A 25,755-nucleotide genomic window follows, 5' to 3' on the forward strand; every position below is an offset into this window, starting at 1 on the left:
TGAACTCCACGGGGCCATTTTTGTACATGGCCGATATATCAAATGTTTACGTTATTGTTCTTTACTTTAACAAAGCGATCTAGATTTTGACTCCACATGACCCAGTTTCTAACCCGATATATTGTTTGGATTTATCACATGCCATACCCTGTGTCTCATGTAATCATTACATATATTTTATCTTACACATGTGTAATATACTCTTTAAGCGTTTCCATTGGCTTAGTTTTCGTTTATTGACCAATATCATTTTGTTATTTTGCTGATTGATGTTGCAACGTCAAATGACGTCACGAAATGTAAAAAACATTCGGGATTTATCATTATGTTTGCGTTAATATTTATTTAATTTGCTCATTTAAAAGCATGCGATAAAAAGATCTGGCACGAGTTGTCATATTATACCATGTTTTATTAAACGAGTTTAGGAATTTTGTAAGTAAGCCAGCCTTATGTTTTTTCAAGATTATTAGGCATTTAATGTTATCCGGAGAGCTTTCGTAAAGTAAATATTGACAAATAACGACAGAAAAATTTGATCATCAAGTATCACACCGAGCACGAGTATGAGGAGATTTAATTCGAATTTCCCCAATCTATCCACCCAAGGTTCTAATTAGGTAAATGCAGCTTTGACGCAGATTTACTTGTAGTCTTCGGAATACACACACGAATATCTGCATTATCCCCCAACTGCCAAACAATACCTAAATACCGCACACTTTCTGTTTCACTTAAGATTCCACATACTTAACTTATTACTCTAACATTTACAGAAAAGGTATTCAACCTTCGGTATTCACAGTTCAGTAACCTGTCGATATGCACGCGTTCAACGCAGTTAACGCCACTATAAATTGACTACGTATTGATTTAATTTAAACCCGTATCGGATAAAAGCCATCCTGACTTATTCGTGTTTGATTTCTTACTATAAATAGAATCAAATTTCCATCTAAGTTACTTTCTTTTTAAATACATTGTATTATAAACTTATTTAAATAACAACTTTTTTTCGTCCGAAAGTATGGCTTCGTTTGCACCATTGATTACATCTTTACTTAAGAAGGTAAATAGGTTTAAATCTTTTTAACCAGTAGACATTTATGACTATGTTAAGTATCTAATATTTTGTAAACGTACATGAAGCAAAATTTTACGATACATGTATACAGCACAGGCGCTCGATGACAATGTTTTTTATAATTTATTATAAAAAAAATATTTAAAAAAAAGATAGTTCGACTATGTATATAGTAAACATCTATTTACATAGTCGAACTATTTTTCTTTCAGAAGACGTTTTTTCGGAAGATTGTTATTGATTCAGTATATGTATGCATTATAAAAACAACAGGTAACTGAAAACAAAAATATAAAAAAATAAAATAAATACAAATATTGCCATCGAGCGCCTGTGCTATACAGTATAATAATGCATTTACTGCTTTAGAATTTATGTTATTAACCGATCGGTTAACTCGCGATCCTTCCGTCTCTTAACTTTCCGTCAGACAGTCGCAATGTGGATCTTATCAAAATTAACCATCATGACGATCTACAAATAATGTTTACAGTATACAACAGTCAATGTCGGTACATATGAATCAACAATTACTGTCAAATATGTAATGATTATATTTTCACGTCAAACATCACATCGATGCGTCGAACAACGACCAACATATTGCTATTATTACAATTATTAAAATAATCATCATGATCATCATTATTACAGTCGATTGGTGCATAAAGGATAGCTTAAGCCTCCAAGTCTCGTTTAAACATACAAAACATGAATTTATCAGATAAACCATTATGCCATGATAGGAAAAATTATATTGCCAATTGAAACAAGTTTGCGGTTTTGAATCTTTGCCAAGTAATAGGTGAACACTGTGCGAGTTTAATGTTAAACTAATTTAACTATAATCGGGTAACATTGGTCCTTATGGGACAATCTGTGTCACGTTTATTTATAAAAAAAGTTCAAACTATGCACGGTTAGAACGCGTTCCTACTATAATAAATTTCAGAGGTTGTCTCAAGCCATCTCCAAATATATTACAGTTTAGTTTATCTTACATCGTGATAACATTTTGGTATGGTAAGATATTATGAATCCTCATTATCAGCGTTATGTATGCTAAAGTATTTTTAATGTGGTTAGACGTTTATATTGTATGCGTATGTCACGTTATTACGTATTGTTCGTGGCGAACACAGTAACAATCAAAGTTCATTTCTGTTTTCGTCGAGATTTATTTATGTTGAATATTCTCTAACACAACGCTTGCTAATGTACACGAAATACAATTTTTCCATTGGTCACCAAGGTCCGGGCTTATTACGGATGGGTTGACTTATTAGAATGCTCTAAAAGGAACAATCTATTCATGTATTTACTTGCTTGCCAAATGCACTAAAATCTAATCAATTTATATTGGTGTAGAGTATTTGTCAGTGCCATAACTTGTGTATCCTTTGCAAATAAGGCTTTTCGGTGACCCTTTCATCTGTGCTGTTTCGATGACCATGTGTGGGTACTATTAATCTCGTGTCTATATACTGACCCTTAACTCATTGTTAAGTATATGGTCCTTCGATTCTTTTATCTAAATGACTTTTCATTTTATTTATCCCAATTATACCCCACCCTGGGTGTAAACATATTTGTGTTCTTACTTGAAATAAATCCTAAATCAGGTCTTAGTTAATGCAAATATCTCCCAAAAATGTATTATTAAATTCTCAAACTTCATCTTAACATTGCATATACATATTATTGAAATATCCCCTTATTAATTACCATCATAAGAATAAACTCATAAGAATAAACGATATGTTATAAGCTGTTACATGACACAACTTTCCCCTTATTTTAATTTTTTAAATATTTTATGATATTAAAAAAAAATATTATTATTATTATTATTTTACAAGCGTCTCTGCTGAAATAGATAACATTAGTTATTGTTATACAATATAAATGTCAATCGGTATGAAGCGGAGCACATCATCTGTTGGTCGTTGGCCTTCAATACGTCTGGTGTCGTACATGTAGTATTGAAGTCGTCGCGTTGCGAATACGATGTTTATTTAATGTCATTGCCGCCGTCCTGAAGATAAACCGATTGTAGGTTCGTTCGTGGCGATTGGAATGCGTTTGTTGATTCAGCTCTGCTTTCCGATGTTTAACTTTCGTCGTCGATTGCCGTTTCCGTTGTATTCATCGTTGTTGTTGTTTTCGTTGTCGTTTGTACGTTTGTTGATGGCCCCAGCGTCTTCATTTCTCTCGGGACATTAAGATTTTCTATTGGCCATAATGCTCACGAGGTATTAACTATAGCAGTGTTCTCCTTGATGTCTTAGGCCTCGGAAGTATCATTCCCAATGCGTTATCTACGCACGTCAAACAGTTGAATGGCTGCATCTACTCTATAGTGTTTAACGTCACAAGTATTGTGTCCAGTGTTGCGTCACTTGTTGTCCTTCGAAAACTTCTGGCGTTGGGTCTTCTTTTAGCGATAGAACCAGGTATTCACTTTGAGAGTAAACGCCATGATGTCCCATGCTAACAACGTTAATTGTTTCTTCAATGCGTTGTGAAAGGCGTTGTTTCGCGATGTCTTCTTCTTTTGCGTTGTCTCCAAATTTCGATATTTTTATCTGCGTTGTGGTGATACAAGTATCAGTTGTTCAAAATCATGGCAAACATTTATAAATATCCCCTTAAATTCCTCTTAAATACCGTCATGACAACTTACTATGAAGTCTAAGTAAATACAACCTTTATTACCCGATTACTATCAAATCACTCCCGTAAACATTAAACAACCTCTCGGTAGTTTGCGTACGTGCTATCAGTAAATTTGTGACAGGTATGCGCTACTTTATTTACCTAGGGTATTGCACTTTAAACAGACGTATCGCGGTCGTATCTTTAAATCACAAATCTCCTGTGTATCATTATGTACTTAATGACTTTTTCTATCGACATATGTACCTGAACGCTCTTAAATACGCTTGTGTAAATTTTGACGAAAAAGGGCAGACTTTTTTTTAATTATGCATTCATAATACCAGAACATTTATCGGTATACTTCAAATTTCAAGTCTTGTTCTCCTAATGAACTAATCCCATAAATCTAATACAATTAGTATTCTTGCACCATGAGTAAATGGTAGGCTTCCATCATTTCGCAAATGATAGGCTCTCATAAACCTCTATGTACCTTATAGAGTTTATTCTATAACAGAAATTTAACGCGCATATATCAGTATATTTTAACTGCACAGTATTCGTGACAGAACACATTAAATTCTTACTTAAAATTACTCAAGACCTTCAATATTACCGATACTCTACATACATTTGCAATAAACACAATTACGTATATACATATTTACATAATATTTTTTGTGTGTGTCTGCCCTATTCATATTCGCAATCAACATTATTGTTCTTATTACTGTGCTTACCCTCCTTATTTCTTTATTCTATTAATGCATAAAACCATATACAATTAGTCAAGTATACTGATTTTTTTGTGTACGTCTCTAAATTCCCATTTATGTGCAGGTTTTTATTTCATATCTTATATAAAATGACGTCAAAATCGGATACTCTCTAATGTTTATTCCTATCTTCTAAGTTCCTTTAATATAATATCAAAACATTAAACTGCCTTCAAAAATCCTTAGTTATAAAAATGTATTATTAAATTCTCAAACTTCATCTTAACATTGCATATACATATTATTGAAATATCCCCTAATTAATTTCCATCATAAGAATAAACTCATAAGAATAAACGATATGTTATAAGTATCCCATGATCAGGTTATTATGTATGCTGAGGTTATCTAAGGCCACAATATATTGATTAAATGTTCGATGGATTTCCCGCACCTAAAAATCGAAGAACAAAATAAAAATATTTTAATTTTTATTTTGCGCCCGCATCAACAATTTGCGTTTGTCTGCCTCGTTGTGTCCGCGAAAGATGTAAATGGAAACGTAATTTTTCCGCCAGTTGCAATCAATCGTCGCATTACTAATGATTTCCGTGCTTTGTTCCTCGCAGCAGCATCTGCATCGGGATGCATCCACTGTGGAACTCCTGGCAGTTTGTTAGATGACAACGATGCATATGTTGCAAATTTGTATTTAAAATATTCCATAGACCACTGTGTGTGTCTTGTCGACATTCTGGAAAAGAGGCAAAAACTTGGGACGCGAAGAAGTTTGTTAAAAAGCAAAAAAGTAAAGTGAACTCATTCAGGCCTTCCACCATTCCTACTTTGTTTTGGTTTGAAAATGACACCAAAGCAAAATTATGTTCATATGATGTATAAGTGTTGACATGTTGTGATTGAAAATGAAAATCATGGATTGGATTAAACAGCAAATACTTTAACTTTAAAAATATAAGTGTTTAGTCTTTACCCGTTTTACTTCTATTTCTACAGATTTTATGTGTTTTGCCTTTAGATTTAAGCTGATTCTAGTCATTCGTGATTGCATGTTTCTTGGAAAAATATGTTGTTTTTATCCCCCGCCATGGAAATGCTTTGGCAGATTTCGTTGAAACTTGGTATGAGTATATATATGGATAAGAAGATGATGCACGCAAAATGGCATTGTACACCATCTGTTTATAACGGAATAATGGCCCTTTGTATCTTGAAATAATGTTTTTGTGTGTCCGGAGCTATATCTTGGACGTGCTTTGGCAGATTTCATTGAAAACTGATATGAGTATTATATATATGGATAAGAGGATGATGCACGTCAAATAGCATTGTACACCACCTGTTAATGACGGATTTATGGCCCTTTGTATCCTGAAATAATGCTTTTTTTGTGCCCGGAGCCATATCTTGGAAGTGCTTTGGCGGATTTCATGGAAACTTGGTATGAGTATATATATGAATAAGAGGATGATGCACGCCAAATGGCATTGTACACCATTTGATAATAACGGAGTTATGGCCCTTTGTATCTTTAAAAACAATGCTTTTGTGTGTGTCCGGAGCCATATCTTGGACGTGCTTAGACGGATTTCATTGAAACTTGGTGTGAGTATATATATGGATAAGAGGATGATGCACGTTGGCGTTGTCCATCAGACAAGAAAACTTTTGTGTCCAGAGGTATATTGGAGGGGGATATCAATTCAACAAATTTGCTTGTTAAAACTCATTTTATTAAAAAATTATTGTTGACCTGTTATTGTTTTAAATATATATAATAGTACTAGTCATTATACTAGAATGTATACTAGTCCATTTTTGCACTCAAATTAGACCAATATATGTGCTTTGTTAAAATACAGTATCATTTAATATAACCAATATTTTTTATTTTTTTCGCTTTTCGCTCGCCTGCGATTTAAAAAAATGGAATAAAAGTAAATTAATTTTTATTTCGCTCGCTCGCTCAATTTCTGGTTGGCTTAAATCCGTAGAACACATAATCGATTTGTTGTGGCCTAAATGAACGAGAAAGTTCGAATACTTATTAAAATTAATAGCAGAAAACTACATAAGATTTCGCGGAGGTTAATTTAGAAAAAATATTGGCATAACAAATATAATACACATATTAGGATCACATATAAACAGAAATACACGGTTAACATTGAAACACAATATATTATGGTTGTTGATATGCTGTATGGATGCTTTCTGAACCAGCTCAGAAAGGCCCGGACTTTCTTATAAATGATAAATTAACGGCAATGAGACCGACTAGAAAGTAGTGGAATGTATCGATTCGAGTGTTAACTCAAACATGGTAACGTGCAATGCATGTATTTTAAGAAATTGTGAACACACAATACACACATTATATAATACTTAAGTGGTCGTCATAAATGAATTCATTTGCGACCTGGTGTGGTTTTTGGAACCTTTCGTAAACAAATTTAATCTAATAATTTAATTTTTTAATGTTCTTTGACTTCATGATAATTTTTCTCAACATGTGATACACTTTAAATTGGTCTTGTAATAGTATGAAGAAAATTTGAAAATTGTTGTGTATGTGGGTTTAAGACAACGCGAGAACACCGGTCTGTTTAATGGCTAGTTTAATACTACACAGATACAGCGATAGGCATGCAGCAATACAACATGGTAGGCGGTTTTTTATGACTGACGTGATCATTATACATAACAATTCTCCCCTTTTAAATGTGTTGATCATATAATTATTCATAAAAATCAATTCATAATGCATTTAAAAATTAATATGAATAATCATTTTCAAACATAACATTTCTTGTTCAAATATCAATTCAGTCAGTGTTCTTATCTAATTACTGTGAAATTACGCATTAATTGTCCATTATAATATATCGTTACTACACAATGATATAAAATCCTCACAGCTCATTAGCATTCACAAGTACCAAAATGTCCGAGGAAAAGTACTGCAGCAATTAATCTCATTAGTTACAAATTACTACTGATAAGACAGTCGTTCAGGCTGTCGCCTGTTTCTCAATGGATACCGACGCTCCTTAGTTAATTGTTCATTTGAAACCAGAGGATCAGTTTGAGAATCATTATCATTTTTATCTTTGTTCTCAATTAGTACCGGGTGGTCTGACATTAATTGGCTATGACACGGAGTCTCGGTAACAGATAGCGGTTCGCACGGTAATGGGACTGTGTCATTTTTATTTGAAGCGTTTTGCACGTTCGTAGCACGAAGCTGATCAATGTTCCTTCTCCACACTGTAATACCGATGTCCACTTTGTACATAAGTGGTCTGTCGCGTGAAGCAATAGTGCCCTTTATCCCTTTTTCCTTAGAGTTAGGCCTAAATTCTCGGGCAAGGACACTCTGACCTAAATCTAGTTCGCGAAATTTATTTCTGTCCGGAACTGACATTTTCATTTGACGGTCATTCACATGCTGCTTAGTATCAGGTTTAAGCAAATCTTACCTACTTCGCAAATCACGACCTAAGAACAATTTTGCTGGTGTTTCGCCAGTTGTAGAATGCGGCGTGTTACGATATGTATGCAAAAAACAATTCAGTTTCTGGTTAAGGTCATCCGTTTCGCTGTTCATTGCGCGAATGCTTGATTTGAAAGAAGCATTGAAGCGCTCCACAAGACCATTTGTGGATGGCTTAGCGACCGCAGTCCTTATATGGAGAATTCCGTTTCTTTTCATGAACAGTTGGAAGCTTTCAGATGTCAACGTACTTCCATTGTCAGAAACAATTTGTTTCGGTAACCCATATCTTGCAAATACGGTTCGCATGACTTGAACTGTTCTTTCTGCGTTCGTTGTATTCATTTCAATGACATCAGGCCACTTAGAGCGAGCATCAACCATGACTAAGAACATTCGTCCTAGAAACGGGCCTGCGAAATCAACGTGTATCCGCTCCCAGCTAGAGCTTGGCCATTCCCACGGATGTAATTGGACATGCGCTGGTAACTTCTGTTGCATTGCGCAACCATTACAACGTTTTACCAGACTTTCAATGTCGGCATCAATCCCCGGCCACCAGACATAGCTCCGAGCTAGTCCTTTCATCTTTACAATGCCCGGATGGCTAGCATGTAACAGCTCGAGCACACACGTTCTTAGTTTAATGGGAATGATAACCCTATTTCCCCACATCAGACACCCACGATGAAGTGTTATCTCGTTTCGGCGGAAATAATAGCTTTTGAGTACTGGGTCATTAGCGTTTGAAGCCCAGCCCTTTTTGACGTATTCTAAGACGCGTGACATAATTGGCTCGCGCTGCGTTTCGCGGCTAATTTGCGAACTTGTTACAGGGAGTTGCTCGAATTGTGAAGTGTAGAATATTTCATCTGCATCATCAGAGTTATGATTATGATTCGGCGCGGGTAGTCTGGACAACCCATCAACATTTGTATGCCGTTTTGTGCATTTGTACTCTATGTCGTAATCAAAACCGGATAGGTACAAAGCATATCTTTGTACGCGCGCAGCAGTTGTTGCGGGTATGCTTTTGCTTGGACTGAAGATTGACAACAGCGGCTGACAGTCCGTTACTAGGCAAAATTTCCGACCTTACAGGTATGGGTAGAATTTCTTTACTGCCCAGAATATAGCCAACGCTTTTCTATCAATCTGCGCGTATCATTGCTCGGTATTGCTTAATGACCTTGACGCGAAAGCAATAGGTTTTTCAGAACCGTCTGTCATGACATGAGACAGTATTCCTGATATTCCTACTGGAGAGGCATCCGTCGCCAGTCTAACAGGTAGATCTGGGTTATAATGCGTAAGCACGGGCTCAGAAGTGATCAGCTTTTTTGAATTTTGGAACGCGATCTCACATTCTTTTGACCAAATAAACTTACGATTTTTTGCAAGCATCGCGTTTAGTGGTTTAATGACAGTCGCGAGATTCGGCAGAAACCTGTGGTAGTAATTGAGAACACCGAGATACGCCCTTAAAGAAGTAACATCTTTAGGTGTGAGTGTGTCAATCACAACCTGCACCTTGTCATTACACTTTTGTCTTTGTTTAGTTTTAAACCAAACTCGTTCAAACGACAAAGCACTTTCTCGAGGTTATCCAAATGAGACTGATCACTGTCCCCTGTCACGATTATGTCATCAAGAATGCATTGCACTCCAGGTATTCCTTGAAGTATCTGGTCAATTGTGCGTTGCCAGATTTCGGGAAGTGACGATATTCCGTACACACATCTGTTGTATCGATACAGCCCTTGATGAGTGTTAATGGTCAACAATTCCTTGCTGTCGTCGTCGACCTCAAGTTGGAGATACGCCTGGCGAAGATCCAGTTTCGAGTATTTCTGTCCGTGTGATAGATTCGCGAAGATGTCCTCGATCCTTGGTAGGGGGTATTTGTTAACTTTAAGTGCTTGGTTGACTGTCACTTTAAAGTCTCCACAAATTCGAAAATCCTGTCCGTTGCTTTTCAATACTGGAACGATTGGCGTTGCCCATCTGCTGGTATTTACCTTCGAAATAATATCTTGCCTTTCAAGGCTGTCGAGTTCACGCTCTATTTTCGGTTTCATAGAGTACGGAACTGGCCTTGCTTTCAAGAATCTGGGTGACGCGTCTTCTTTCAATGTTAACCTGGCTTTTATGTCCTTCACTTTTCCGATACCTTCATCGAAAACAATTGCATTGTTTTTTTTCAAAATCGCCTTTAGTCTGTCTTTAACAATATCTCTTTCGATCACGTTTACGGGAACAATGCGTTGCCAGTCAAACTTGATAGCCGTTAGCCAGTCTCTCCCGAACAACATAGGACCAGTGCCTTGAACCACACAAAGCCGTAATTGTGTTGATTGTCCATTGTACTTTACTGTTATAACCTTGGTACCTACTTGTTTAATGATTTCCCCGGAGTACGTCTTAAGGAACTCAATTTCCGACATTAATGTCACTGCCGATCATGTGTCAACTTCCATTCTGAATATATGTCCGTCAATTTCAGGTGACACTGTTATTTTGTTGTCTCCACGGTTCACAGAATTAATAATCAAAACATTGTCATTATCTGTGGTGTTCATTGCATTGACGTGTTTCATTGTGGGACATATTTTCTGAATGTGTCCTTTTGTCTTGCAGAAGTGACATACAGCATTTTTCAACCGACATTTTTGTGACACATGGTTGTTCTTTCCACAGTGAATACATTTCGGTTTTGAAGTAACTTGCACCGTTTCCCTTTTAGGCGGTGGTCTTGTCTTTGTGTGTTTACGGTTAGCAATCCGGTGTACACTTCCGGTAGCTGCCGACGACTGAAGTTCTGCGGCGTCCGTGGTCGCTGTTTCCATAGCAGTCGCAATTTCTATTGCATTAGCGAATGTTAGGTCAACTGTTGAAAGCAACTTCCTTTGTGTTGTTTCCTCACGAAGACCGCAAACGAATCTGTCCCTTAATGTGTCGTTAAGGTGTTGCCAAAGTTACAAAATTCCGCCAACTTCCTTAATGTCGCTACATAGTCCTTGATACATTCCCCGTCGCCTGATTTCGTTTATGAAATCGAAAACTTTCGGCAATAATCAGCGGTTTTGGACTAAGGTGAGTGCTAAGCAAATCACACAGTTCCTTGTACGTCTTCTCCGACGGCTTTGCCGGCGACGTTAAACATCGAGAAGACAATATGTCCTTTCCCCTAGGAGGGTAAGTAATCCAGCCACTCTCTTTTCAGCTGCAATATCGTTCACAATAAAATATTGCTCCAGGCGTTCTTGATAAGAAGTCCATGTTTCCGTGTTACCGTCAAACGGATTAATGCTTCCTATTAAAGCTGTTGCCATGATTATCACAGATGTAATATCCAGAATTTTATGCACAATACTTCATTTTGAAAGAAAGGATAAAATTCCCGAAATAAAAACTCTGCTCAACCCTCGTCGCCAATTGTTGTGTATGTGGGTTTAAGACAACGCGAGAACACCGGTCTGTTTAATGGCTAGTTTAATACTACACAGATACAGCGATAGGCATGCAGCAATACAACATGGTAGGCGGGGTTTATCATGACTGACGTGATCATTATACATAACAAAAATGTTCGCCTATAACGGTCTTTTTTTTCTAAAAAAGCATAATACCTAAAATATAATCTCTTCCAAGATAATGGAACACAACGTTGTCCGAGTGTTTGATATAAAAATTATTTTACTTACATGTTTGTGTTCTGTTGTTGTTGTTTTTTTTGCAATATTGGAAAGATCACATAGTTAGGAACACATACTCTGGCTAGTAATTGGTTTGTGAACATTTTCGAACTAAGAATGACCGTAGCATGAATCAGATTCTACGTTTTAAGACTCGTGATATGCATTGTTTTGTGTTTTATTGGTATTGAGTTACGTGTCTTAAATTTAATACTAGTGGGTATAAGAAAAGAATTTGTGGCTTGGGATTTCTTTATTCGTCTATATCAAATAAGGAAATTGTATTTTTTCAACAAATGATAAACATTATTTTTTTATTATTTTCAGAAGTTATAAAGCTCAATGATTTAACAGTTTTCCGGTTTAATAATTTCATGTCATGTTTCATGCTACGGTTTTATAAATGAACGGGTAACTTTGATGTATTTATCCGTCGAGATTATTATGTTGTTTTGTTATAAATGTTATGAATCTAAATCTGACTTAAACGTATTCATTTGTATGATTGTGGCTATAGTGCAATATAAGTTTGTTCTTTTTCACAAACTCATATAATCTCCATGTGGTCAAACTATTGGTTGAAATGTTGCATTTTATGCCTAATGGTCCAGTATAAAATATTGAAACACCATAATTATATCATCGATGTTGATATACTGAATGAAACAATAAAAACAGAAGGAACTTACAAGCAGTATTCTGCCTATAAGACAACACAATACATGCTATTAGAGTAGAAAATGAAGACAAAGTTAACAAGAGCAAATTGTTTAACATCATTACATTATGATGTTTAACAAGGTGATGGAAACAAATTGAAATCTATTTAGTATAAAATCATCTGAATACAAATAGACAATACACAAAGAGATTGCACAATCAAAATGTTTGCTTTTTATATTCTGAACTTACATGTAAGCAAACAAATATAAGAGTTTCATTGAAAATCGTTTTAAATACACCCAATTATACAATCAAAGTTGTATTACGATGGGAATTGTTTTTTTTTAGTTGTGCCTAGGCTACATTTTGGCTATGGCTACTTTTTTCGTTTAAATGGGGGCTACCGATTTGCTTAAAATTTATAATTTACAATTAATTAGAAATCTATATGAATATTTTATAATGAAGACAAAAACTATATACATTACATTACTAACTCAGCATTCTGATTCGTTTCCATTGTATATTTTACTTTTAGAAATCATCCAAAAATAAAATTATAGCTATAATTCAGCCATAAAGCAACCATATATTAAACGTGTGTACAATTGAACTCATTTTACGATTCCCAATCACATGGGTACTGTTATCAACAAACTATGTTTAACATTGTGTAAACCATAACATAACAATTAGGTATGAAACAAGTTTTAAAATTAGGTTTAGTAAAATAATATAAATTATCTAATCTAGTGTTTTAACTATATGCATATAGAAAAAAAATGTTCATTCTTAAAACAAAATTCACTATCTACGTCAAATTATATTATTTTGCTTCGTAGTTAGTATCACGTGGGAACATTATCTAGGAGATCATAAGAATAAACCAAAACGAATAAATGTGACTTTTCAGGCAAAAGTCTTGAGGATTTGAAATGTCATCCAACTAATATTCTCTAAAGCGCATGTGGTGCTTTTCATGCCAATTTTATACGATACGTATAAACTGGATTTTTGTTACATTTACTTTATTAAAGAAAATATATAATAACATATCCAAGCAAGAAACAAAAGATAACGTATGAAAACTTCACTAAAACATGGTTACTATCCTTTCGTCCCTTAATCATCATCTGCTTCTCGCGTTCCACGACATTGGTTTGCATTTGACACAAAACTAACAATTGTAAACTTTAATAACGCAACAACGGAAAGATGAATTGACTAAAAACTGACTGCCTCTAAAGGTAAACTTTTACAAACAATTGTTTTTATATCGTACTTACAATTAGTGTCACCTAAACCTGTGCAACTATCTATTACTCACTCAAATAATTTATAGACCTATCAAATGTATTATATTACTTTATTAAAATATAAACATGTTTCTCATTTGAAAAGGTCTATAGATTTCAACAGCTAAATTCTTGATAACATATTTACGTTTCGTTGTAAAACATGAAACACATTTAAACATACGAAGGTGGCGATACAAGTGTGGTGGGGTTTAAATACGTCACAGAGTAGAGGACATATAAAACTGTAAGACTTTTTAAAAAAAGAACGTGGAATTCGTCTTCTGAGACATTTCTATTCCGTCAAATTTTGTGAGCTATTTCTGTGTTTAATACTTTTGGAAACATTTTACCTATTCTAAGTTTTGTCAGTAAAAACTTTAATTTCATAAGTCTCTTCTTAATAAAAGAATAAGGTAAAATCAGTGACCAAGTGAAGAGATCAAGCCCTGCGTGCAGGTCTCAAAAGCATGTTAATTCTTTCAAGTTATAATTTTTAATATTTGTTCTTTTCCCAGTACAAACACCCAGATGTTACTAAGACAGATGTTTTGACTGCGCTAACAGCATTTGGGGACTTGAGACCAAAATTTGAGGACTTTGGTAAGTGAACAGTATATGAAAATGTTTCAATTGACGTTGTGGTAGATACATATATATCATACTGAATGTTCCCTAGTAATTAATAATGATAAATATGGTTATCATCCATTTCAAAGTTTCTATGCATGCAAGGCTCATTTAATATAGGACACCACAATGTGTCATGTGACATAAAATTGTGTCTCTGATTTGCAGTGTTTAACGATGGCAGTACTAGGCAGCTTGTGCAACTGGATGGAACCATACCTGTCACCTACAAAGGTACCCTTGATTCTTCAGCTTGATTTCTCAGCAGTCAGAATATAGACATGAGATTTGCTATGGGAAAAAGGAGCTTAATGCATGTGCATAAAGTGTGTTCCTTCATAAGCCTGTGCAGTTCATACATGCTAATCAGGGATATAGAATTGGCGCTGTCCGTCCGTCTGTCTGTTACACAATTTTTTAAATAAGCAGCGGTTATACCAATTCAACAAATTTGCTTGTTACCTTTTAGATGCACTTTATAATAATAAACATGTTATTTGATTTTTTATGATACTGTTAACAGCGTAGGAAAAAAATATTTAATCGTTCTTTTTCACAGGCAATGTGTACAACATCCCAATCTGTATCTATCTAATGGACCAACACCCCTACACACCGCCGATTGTGTGCGTAAAACCCACATCTACAATGGAGATCAAGTCCGGAAGACATGTTGACCAAAATGGGAAAATTGACTTGCCATATCTGCGTGAATGGAAATACGTGAGTCAATATTATTTATATATTTTTCTTTGTGATTGACTTTTTTGTTGACTATAAACACTGCAAATTTAAATGAATCTCTATTTACATGTTAAATAAAGAAAAAATTATATGTTTCTCAATTAATCATATGTTACCTACCACGGTTTGACATTCATGCTTTCTTTAAACCTTTAATTAAACATTTTTTTTATATTTATGAACACGACTGGCACCCTTAAAATTGGTAATTTTCACGTCAAAGAATCACAAAATCAGAATAAAAATCGGGATATGAAAGTCCTTTAATGGGAATTTAAAAAAGTAAACATTCATGTTTTAGTTTTCAAAACCAGTTTATGTATATTGAGACCAATAAAACACAGCTAGTATTGATTGAAGCAATATGAAAGACTCTATGGGTTCAAACTGGGACTTCGTTTTGTTACTTTGGAAAAGAACAATATTTGCAGAAAAATACTAACAACATTGGTGATTTTTTTTATGATTTTGGTGAATGTGTCCATGAATCATTTGGAATTGTTAGTTTTGTACTTTAACATTACAAGTGCACTCTCAATACGGATGGCAATGACTTACAACTTATACATTTACTTCGCTAAACTTTGGACTCCACATAAGTTGTATTTTTTATAAACATAAAATTATTTCTGTGTTTGTAAATTAAGACAAAAAAAAAAAAAAATAAATATTGACCAAAATCTGTCCGAGGTCAAATGCCTTATGCCGTATTGAGATCTAGCACAGTATTTTTTTTCACCATTTCGGGAATGAGACGGGGTCCCTTTGAATTGGGAAAATTAGCGGCGTTTTCACTAAACTTGGGAAATTAGTGTTGTTGCTGATTTGCTAAAAAATATTTTGAATAGAGAATATAGGTGTTTACAGTATTAGTGAAATTAGTGTACTTGATGTGTTACTTATATAACAAATACTTTAAAAATTGATGACTTGATGTTGTGAACCTGACATTGTAATTAAAACTTAGGTTAAAGATATATAGCTGCACAAGGAAATTAACTAACTTTTGCGATTAATTTACATTTTTGAAACCTTTAATTGGGAATTTTTTTTGGACAGCAATTTAATTTATAAAGTTTTTTCCTCTTTGGGAAATTGCTGTTTTCCGGTACTTTATAAAGAAGGAACAATATTGCTAGAAGAATTGTTTGTACTCAATAACTTGAAAACTAATTTAGGAATTGTAATCAAAGTTGATACATGGATTTCTTATATCCAGGGATTGCACATGGGATGGGTGTTATCAAGGTCAATGTCACTGTTACTATATATAGAGACTTGATGACATGGCTTAGTATCTTGAGTTCAAATTGAGCTATTGTGACGCACTCATATATATTTTGTTTTACAACAACTTTATTTGTTTCCATATGGTCATAAATGACCAAGGTCAACAGTCATGGTCACTGGTAGCAAATACAGAAAAATTGTATCCACTCATAATCAAGGTTAAAGTATATTTAAGAATATTTGCAAAACATTTTTTGATAAATGTTTTATAGCTAACCTAAATACCCTATTTACCTATACTATAGACAAATATAGATCAAACAATCATATATGTCGTATAACGTTAACAGGCAATGTAAATTCATACAAGATGGTATGAAGAAGGGTGGGAATGAGACTTTAACCCATTTTGCGCTGACGTCATTTCTGAGAAATCTACTTTAACGTGTGACTACCGTTTCGCGTACTTTGTCAACCCACTTTTTGCGATAAAGCAATAGTTTTATTTTGGAAGAATAACCTAAACCAAGGTAATAAAGTTTGTGGAACAATAATTTTACGTATTTTCTTGTGGTTTTTATGGTTTAAATTAACCTCAGCTTATTTAACATTGATACAGTAGGGCACAGTTCAACATTGTTAAACTTCTTGCTTTTATAAAGGTGAATTTTTCTTACTTTTTGAGTAGTTTTGCTTCAACGAATGTCAAATTCTGTCTATGGTGATAGAATTTTATGTAAAATGAATCTCTTCAATCATGGTGTGTGTATGAGCCGTTGCAGCCTTGTGGGTGTCACAATGACAATGTTAGACGATATGTCTTTGTTAAGTTTGTGTGTTTTGTCCGACAGTTGTCAAAATCTAAAAGACCTTTCCGTTTTACATTTGTTGTTGAACTTTTCTATATTGATAGTAATAGCATTTCGCTGAAAAGTTAAGTGAATATATTCTCCTTTAGTATTTTTCTTTCGCTTTATGTGTTTTAAGATAATTGTCTAACAGTTAATCAGTGTACAACAGACAAACTGTGAACTGAATAGGGTTGTATAATCAAATTTCACTTGCAGATCTTTGTGCAATCACAGAATAGCATGTAAGCAATAACAATTATTTGTATTGACTACACAATTAATGTTTTAGTAATCTGATTCATTTTATTTGATGATATTAGTATAATTTGTATGTTTATCTTCTTGTCAGATGTTCTAGTTGCGGATATCCATATTTATGGTTTAGATGTCTAAACAGTTTTCAACCCATAACCTGTAAGAGCCGGCAAATTTTCTATTTAGCAGAAGTGTTGGATTTGAAGTTAAGGAAGACTTACAAACTGAATTGTTTACCTTATATGTCTTAAGCTTTTACACAGTTTGTCCTGTAATAAAAAAAGATCATATGAAAAGGAATGAGGATGTTTTGTTTAAAAACAGAATTATGAATTTAAAAAGAAGTGTATTATGTTACAGGATGGACAACAGTTTACGCTTACGATAAAACAGTCATGCCAAGGAAGAGATAAGCGTGTAACCAGCAAAGTTCATCATTGTCTTCAACACTTTGGTTACATCAATTAATACATGTATGATAACGTAGGTAATACGCATTATACTTAACAGCGATTGTTTTCCCAATTGCCGTCTGAAAAATGCCAAAAGGAAGAACAATGTCTTCCTTTTTTTCCAAAGGTGCATTATCTGCAAGTTAACATATAAAATGAGTACTGACACTGAACATTTAAGCCAAAATGAATGTAAATCAATATTTTAATCGATTTGTGCTATTGTTACCAAGCAATTAAACAAAAACAAAATTCCCAAATGGATGATTTCACGACGAGAATTTGCCCAATTTCAGAGTTGTTCGCGCTAATTTTTTCTAATTGGTATGATGCAGGTACTTTTTCCAATTGGGGAAGAAAAATCGCTGCTTTATATTAATATTTTAATTAAGAACATTGATTATGCTCTGTTTTCTGTGCATGTCTGGATGTTACAGAGTGAATTGTGTACGAAGCCTTAATATTTTTATCTTGATAATATAAATTGATTAATAATGTGTGGTGTTAATTTTGCAAAGATTTAGCTTAAAAAGATAAAAATGATGAAGACAAAGATTGCATTTTATTTTGATTGTAATTTCTATAAATTTTGGACAAGTATGTGGTCTCCATTGTGTGATGTATAATTGATGTGTTCGTTTCTTAAAATTAATCAGTCATGTTATATTTTGTTATCATTTCAGATCTTCAAAAAATGCATTTTGCCAATCCTGGTGCAACCTGAGCTTACCAACTTTACATCTTACTGTCAGTTTGGACATTGTGTGGATGATATATTGAATTGTGATTGACTGTTGTTTTTTTACCGTTTAAGTGTTTTATTCCAGACTTAACAGGTCTTTTTTCATCAAGGAATAACACAAATACAATTTTATTAATATTCATGAATTTGTAGTACATAATATCAACGATGTGTATCTTTATATGATGTCTTTTCAACAGTCTGTCATCCACATGTAAACATATTAAACATGTTAAGTATGTTTAGGTTATATAATGTATACATATTTGTTGTTTCTGCATAATAAGTCAGATACATGCAAATACGTTTTATGATTAATGGTAAACAACATACTAATAGTGATTTCACTATTAAATATTCGGTACAGTAAAATATATAGAGATATCTTGTAATGTATGTCTGGTATGTGTTCTAAAAATACTATCGCTAATACTGTTGTAGTTCATATTGACATCAATATTTGTGATGTTAAAAATATGGGTTCATGTTATGTGTACATGTATATTATTTTTTTACCGGTAAACAAACATTTTGTTGTGTTAAGTTCAATCTATGATGACGTATGCCCTTAAACCTTTAGTGCTCTTTGCTATAATTTTGCTTTGGTTTAAAATCAATTTTTAAACCTCTATATATGAACTGAACACTTTTGTTAAGAGTAACAATATATTAACTTTAAATATATTGTTGATAACAAATAGCATTTATATGCAATTAAAAATGTATTGTTTCCATAGCAACTGTTTACTTAATTTATTAAGTCTTTTATAATTTTCAATCATTGAACAAAATATAATTGCTAAAAAAAAATGTCAGTATAGATGCATAATTGTATCATGAGCAATTATTCGTTTTAGTTTCAAGTTCGTAGCTGTACAAAATGTTGACTTTCTGAATACACACCTATTTCCAGATAAAATGCATACATTATTTTATTATAAACACGTTTATGATGTTTTATATCTGTCTTTGGCATTTTATTTTTTATTTTCCTGTTATATTTTTGTCTTAAATTCTTAAAAATGCTTATAAATATGAAACAAAAGTTTCCATGGCAACAATGATAATTATGATTTTTAATTCTACAATTAATTCTGTATTTTTTATCAATTATGTTCATCAATATGAACGAATTATGGAGTTATTATCATTAAAAACTGATCAGCATAACATGTACACATACTTATTGAATTAAAACGTAATTTCATACAAAACGGCGCAATTCGGCGTTTATGACATGAAACACAAAAAATGACATAACTTAGTCAATTTTTGGAATTGGATGCTCAAATTTCAGGTTTTGATTTTTCCAATGTCGCACTTTCATAATATATATTTACTTGAAAAAGTCATTATTTTACCAGATGGGTAAAAATCATGTTCCTTACCAAATTAATAAATAAATGTGTTGTATTTATATCGTACTGTTTTTATTTATACATCATAATTTTTGTTTGCTTTTGAAATACGTTCGTACTTTTGCATGTTGTTTAATCTATATCGCTTTAAGCAGCGTATTTGGTGTCCATCATTAATTATTTTTTATAATAACAATACACGTTTTATAAACCTGCTTACTTAATTTTCGAACAAATATAACTTACGTAAGATTATATGCTAGATCGGTATTCTATATTCACTCTATATTGATCTGGAACATATACTGTTTACACAAGCTGTTAAATAGTCCTTTTTTAATATTCCTACCATTTTATACAAAGCGCGCCTACCTGTATGGATTTTTGGTCTGTTTTCAATGATTAAACATAATATTGGCGTTGTAATGATAAAATTTAAGTATAAACATTCACAAAGAATTAAATATGAAACAAATTCGTGAGTTTAAAAAAAATATCAGGTTCACGTTTCACTGAAATATTATTATGATGAGATTCATACATAACTTGGTTGCTAACATTTCTTAAAGCAGCACATAAAGTGTAATTATACCATATTATCTTATACGATGCGCATTAGATTTGACATCAACGTCGACAACTATTCGTTGATATAAGTTGAAATAACGCATGCACAGACGTGGATTCAACAAAGTAATGCTTTGTAGGAAATCGACCAGTATTTACTTATGTCTCAGCAAAAATAGCAATAAAATGGACGTTGTAATAAGATAGTCGGAACACAATTATCCAAAAGTAACATTTATTTTAGCTCGCGGTTTCCGCATGTTATCAAACAAGTACGTTCAAAATAGTATTTACCCAATCAAAATCTTATTTCTTCCGTTTAAGTGCTGTCTCTGTAGAATTACGTTTGATTAAAGGACGGCGTATTTCCGTCTCGTTTCCATGAACTTTTGCTACAATATACTGGATCCAAATTGTCCATTTAAAATACAAGATTTCTTATATTAATTTGTTTTTTTTGTTTTCAATATAAAATAAAGATTGCTGTCGTTCGCATATACTTATGGAGTGCGATCGTTCACATTTTTTTAAAGTGTGCTACTTAGATTGTACTTACATTTCCATTTTTTACTTTGTGTAAGTATTTTTTTTATACAAGCACCTATAAGTCGACATTTAAATTGCAAAAACACACATTCGCGTTTTAATTAAAAAGTATTGTCGTGTATATTGTGAAATGGCAATTTGGCTTTAAACGTTCTCTGAAATTATACTGACCAGGAACACAACAATATACCGATGTAAATAGAAAATATTGATGCGTATGTTGCAAAAGTCCATGTCTTAAATCAAATGGTTAAAGATAGAAAACGTTAGTAAATGCTTCTAAACTCGACCTTTTACTGTCAGAAAGCTATAGTTGTGCGCTTTTACGGTCACGTCGAATTGTTTGTTTATTCAAATGTTATCATCCGTTTTGCACCGTTCGGTTGTCAGTATTTAACAGTATTAAATTATACGATACACATTTCGTTGAAATAAATGTTTATATATATGCATAAAAATATCAGTTATTCTTTTAAATGTGTTGTCTATATGATGTTAAACAAGTCGATTATGTTGCACTTCACTTTTATAAAGTTAAAAGTCTTTTTAATTTCTTCCATCGGTATTTTTACACGCCCTTGTCTAACTTCCAGCCCATGTCAGACCTACTGGCGATGCTCCAGATACTCGTTATCGTATTTGGGGAGGAGACACCAGTGGTAACCCGCACGCAATGGACCAATCAGTCACTACCTAGATACCCCGTCCAGGGAACGCCCTACCCCCCACTTGGAGGTTATTCAAACGCACTCGCACGCGCAAACATACAACCACTCACACATACACACCCACTGATGTGTAATAAGTTGCTGTTTAACAAGTTAACGGTAGGAATGTTCTTTGCTATGTATGTAGAATCTCTTAATGTGATTTCTAAGAACAAATGCTCATGATTTAAATACGAAATATATATATATATATATATATATATATATATATATATATATATATAAATATATATATATATATATATGGGTTATTTGATACGTGTTGTTTTTACTCAGGTTATAATACTACAAGGTTGAGCGGTCCGGTGACGGGTTATCCCTCAATAGTGGCAAACCCCAACCAAACAGCAATAAACAGTACCCCATATCCAGGTCAGTCTACAGAGCTGTAATGTGCAATGTCTTAGAGCAGGAAGGTTTGAGCATTTGATGAATCGGTCATTACGAAGCGCTTTCTGATAACACCCTTGGACTGTTTTGATCAAACTCCACTTAATAGATAGTTCATTTTAGATCATCAATCAATTTTCTCCCACATCCAATGGCTCCAAAATGTATCCATTTCTAAATGTATGAAGTTATTGTTAAATCTGGACGACCAATCAAAACTCGGATTGAGATCGTTGGTATAGACGAGAGTTTGTTGTGTTATTAATAAGAGTCTTAACGGAAGGTTTGGCCAGCCCTTACACCAGTTTTAAACGCCAATTCCTTACTCTGAACGTTCTTTGGTGGTGATTCCAGAATGTATAATAGCATGTTTATTGTAAGTGTACTTAAAATAAGTAGTGGATACGATCAATGATGTATGCCCTGATAGAGTTTTTGAAGTTTCATCGTTTGCAATGTAGTTTAATGTGTAATCAAGTAAACTTATGACGCAATCTGAAAAATGTGTTGATTGCATTCCCGATATAAGTTGTATGTGTTTTATTTCAATGAAAGAATCACACAAGTTGTGTCCGGGTCATTTCGTGTTGCCAGGTTTACATAAACTTTCTGAGAAATACACATATTTTTGTCTCTCTCTCTCCATCCATACCCACTTTATACTTTTAAGACATATTTGAAAACGAAGCATGGTTCGACATTCATTTAAAACGAGTTTCGTGTTCACAAAACGAATTATCTAAAGATGTATTCATTTGATAAGCATTGTCAATGTGACTAGTGTGAAAAGAATTAAGTAAAGTAAACAATACAACGATGAAATTAATGTCCTAGAATAGCTTGACCTTAGTTGGTGTCTTTTTGATATAGCATTTCTGTTGGGTACATTCGTCAGTTCTAACAAGGTATCAAAAGAAACTAATAATACTATACGAATAACTCCTATTTGGTCTCAAGCTAAACATATTGCATTTTGTACTGCTATTTATTTTCCTAAAATGGTTAATAAATGTATCTTAACTTCATTAAGTAGATATGTGTATGTTTTCCAAATTTTAAACTTTACAGGTATGATGCAAGCTGCATCGTCGTCTTATGCCATGGCAAGCTACTCGGATCAAACTACAGGTTTAGATTATTTATTTTTTATGTTTTTCTCACATTATATCTACTGTACTTACAATTTGTGGATCAATGTATATATTTGGGAAAGTACGCTAGGTAAAACTGTATTGGTCTTATGACAAGTGGGCTCATTCCTTATCTTCCATTCTTTTAATAACTTTTTCGGCCTTTATTCCATGAGATAACTTTGCAGTGCGAATGCAAACAATAGTATTCTACGGTAGATTTAACGTTGTCCTGATTATTGTTTGCCCATCATTTGACATTGTCCGTATATTACAAGAGGTTATAATTCACGATATTTATCATTTATACTTAAAATCAGATTTAAACTGTTTATTCGTGAGGGAAAGGCTACACTATTTTTAAATAAAGGTCTATGTAATAATGTTGCAATTTGATGTCCGCCCGACCAAAATAGCCGATCATTAATCTTTTAAACTACTGCTTAAAACAAAAGTTGATAGCGGAATGTTTTAAATCCTATTATTTTGTTCTTAACGTGGGCCGCTTTCGTCATATCAAGGGAGGATACCCCAATTTCAATCTTTAGCCGCGAAATAGACGCAGCAAATACGTGTTAACTTCAGCGATAAGAGACATAAAATGCAGAATGATTTGTGTGTCTACGTTTCAAACCTCGAAATAAACGCCTCTTGACCGTTTTCACAGTTGAAAATGACAAAAATATAATGGTCGCTATAGCCAGGTGACCGTTACACTCAGGTAATAAATATAATGGTTTCCTTTAGGGACTTTAGACTGACCGCTGAAGGCAGGTGACCGCTAGTATTATGTATACGATACTTAACGAAGAACATGCTTAATGGTGAGGAAATCTATAAAACAATTATAACTCGCAAAACACGCATGTTCAATTATAAAATAATACGTCGACTGTTTTCTATTTAAAGATAATACGCTACCGTTAAAATTACGCTACACAAACGTTTGTTGAGTTTTAAGTATGATGCCGTTTTGTCATTATGCAGTTTAGCGGACAAATATTTCTGATCCTCTTTATTGGCTTCATAATATTTTATGTCTTGTTGTTATTGCCTTCTTGATTGAAACCTTGTTTTTATTCGAATATCCAAACATGCTTTAAATTATTGCGCAACTGTCGCTACATTCAAAACAAATCTGCATAAAATATGTATATTGCATCCTTAGTTCATAAAACTGTTTTATATTAGCACTTTAAAATAATAAATAACTGGTTCGATTAATACATGTGTATTGTACAACATGAACAGTGTTAACTTGAATCAACTTGTTTAGGAAGTGACTCTTCAACCATTGAAGACGAACTTCATGAACTTCAAAAGCTGCAAGTGTTACTGAGGTGTAAAATGTGCAAGGTTCGGCGTGTGGCGCTGACCTTCCTGCCCTGTGGGCACTGCATCGCCTGTGAAGAGTGCGGCTCAAAGATACCTGGCTGCCCAATGTGTCCTAATAATGGGGCTAAAGTTCAAGGAATTGTGAAAACAATATTTACATCATAAGCCGTGGATAATACAGTGTGTTTAAGTTAACGTTTATTACAGACGCAAGTTCATTGTTGTAGACATTTATAGAATGTCATACACTAGACTGCGAAGGAAGATGATTTTTGTATTTTTTAATCTATCGATGCCATTTTTGTTATGTTAAACAATTCTTTTAAGTGTATAAATATCGCAACAGAATATTGCAAAAGTAGTTTCCCATTGTTTTGTATCGTGATAAGAGTAATTTTATTTCATTTATTTTTTTACAATTTAGAGAAACAAGTTGAAACAAATGGGCGAAAATCTATCAGGTGTAATTATCAGAAACATATACGTTTATTTGCACGTCTATCATTACTAAATAGCTTGTGTTAAATCTGGAATTAATTGACTAGTTAAAAAACATGTAAATAAAGTCGGTAGTTTAATCCGTTTTACAAAGTAATTTTCAACATAAACAGAGGTAAATGCATTTTGTTGTTAACACATGTCATTAAGTAACAGACGCAAAACTCATTTATATCAATTATTTCCGATACAATTGATAATGTGTATTGTGGATTTAATCAATTTTTAAACCATGTATTGAATATTCTTGCAGTGTGTTTATGTTGCCTTGTGGTCTTATAGTATGTCAAGAATGAAACACATTTGTGATATTTTATAATATTGTGAATGATGGTACACAGCTTTTAAGTATTTTTCATTAGTTTTTAAACTCATATTGCCTATAAACAGAAATGTTTGCTTTTTGTGTCTGAGTCTATTATGAAATGTGCATTATATATAAATATATATATATATATATATATATATATATATTTCTAGATATAAATAAATAATAATAAATAAATAATATACATATTATATATACATATATTATATACATATATATATTTACCGGGATAATATTTATAAGATAAATAACTTAAACGATATTTCTGTTTTTGTTAGAATTACATGTAGACTCAATCATCTATTAAGAAAAAGAAAACATACATTGCCAAAAATAACGAATTCACAGC

The 25,755-nt window shown here is 33.2% G+C and overlaps 1 protein-coding gene across 1 annotated transcript; it reads left to right on the top strand.

Moving 5' to 3' along the window:
- The first annotated feature begins 937 nt into the window (after positions 1 to 937).
- LOC127834398 (tumor susceptibility gene 101 protein-like) lies at positions 938 to 25,502 on the top strand. The gene is made up of 8 exons (XM_052360229.1): positions 938 to 1,069; positions 14,141 to 14,225; positions 14,421 to 14,486; positions 14,812 to 14,975; positions 21,591 to 21,732; positions 22,002 to 22,097; positions 23,184 to 23,243; positions 24,522 to 25,502. The coding sequence occupies exons 1-8, from the start codon at positions 1,028 to 1,030 to the stop codon at positions 24,743 to 24,745; spliced, it is 879 nt and encodes a 292-aa protein (XP_052216189.1). The 5' UTR covers positions 938 to 1,027; the 3' UTR covers positions 24,746 to 25,502.
- The last annotated feature ends 253 nt before the right edge of the window (positions 25,503 to 25,755 follow it).

Source organism: Dreissena polymorpha, chromosome 6, assembly GCF_020536995.1.
Source record: "Dreissena polymorpha isolate Duluth1 chromosome 6, UMN_Dpol_1.0, whole genome shotgun sequence".
In the NCBI taxonomy this organism is placed as follows: Eukaryota; Metazoa; Mollusca; class Bivalvia; order Myida; family Dreissenidae; genus Dreissena; species Dreissena polymorpha.

Excerpts from the sequence above, each read along its gene's own strand:
- LOC127834398 (XM_052360229.1), top strand. The coding sequence starts at position 1,028 with ATGGCTTCGTTTGCACCATTGATTACATCTTTACTTAAGAAG. Across the intron at positions 21,733-22,001 it reads GCCCTACCCCCCACTTGGAG|GTTATAATACTACAAGGTTG; the intron begins GTTATTCAAACG and ends GTTTTTACTCAG. Across the intron at positions 22,098-23,183 it reads AAACAGTACCCCATATCCAG|GTATGATGCAAGCTGCATCG; the intron begins GTCAGTCTACAG and ends TAAACTTTACAG.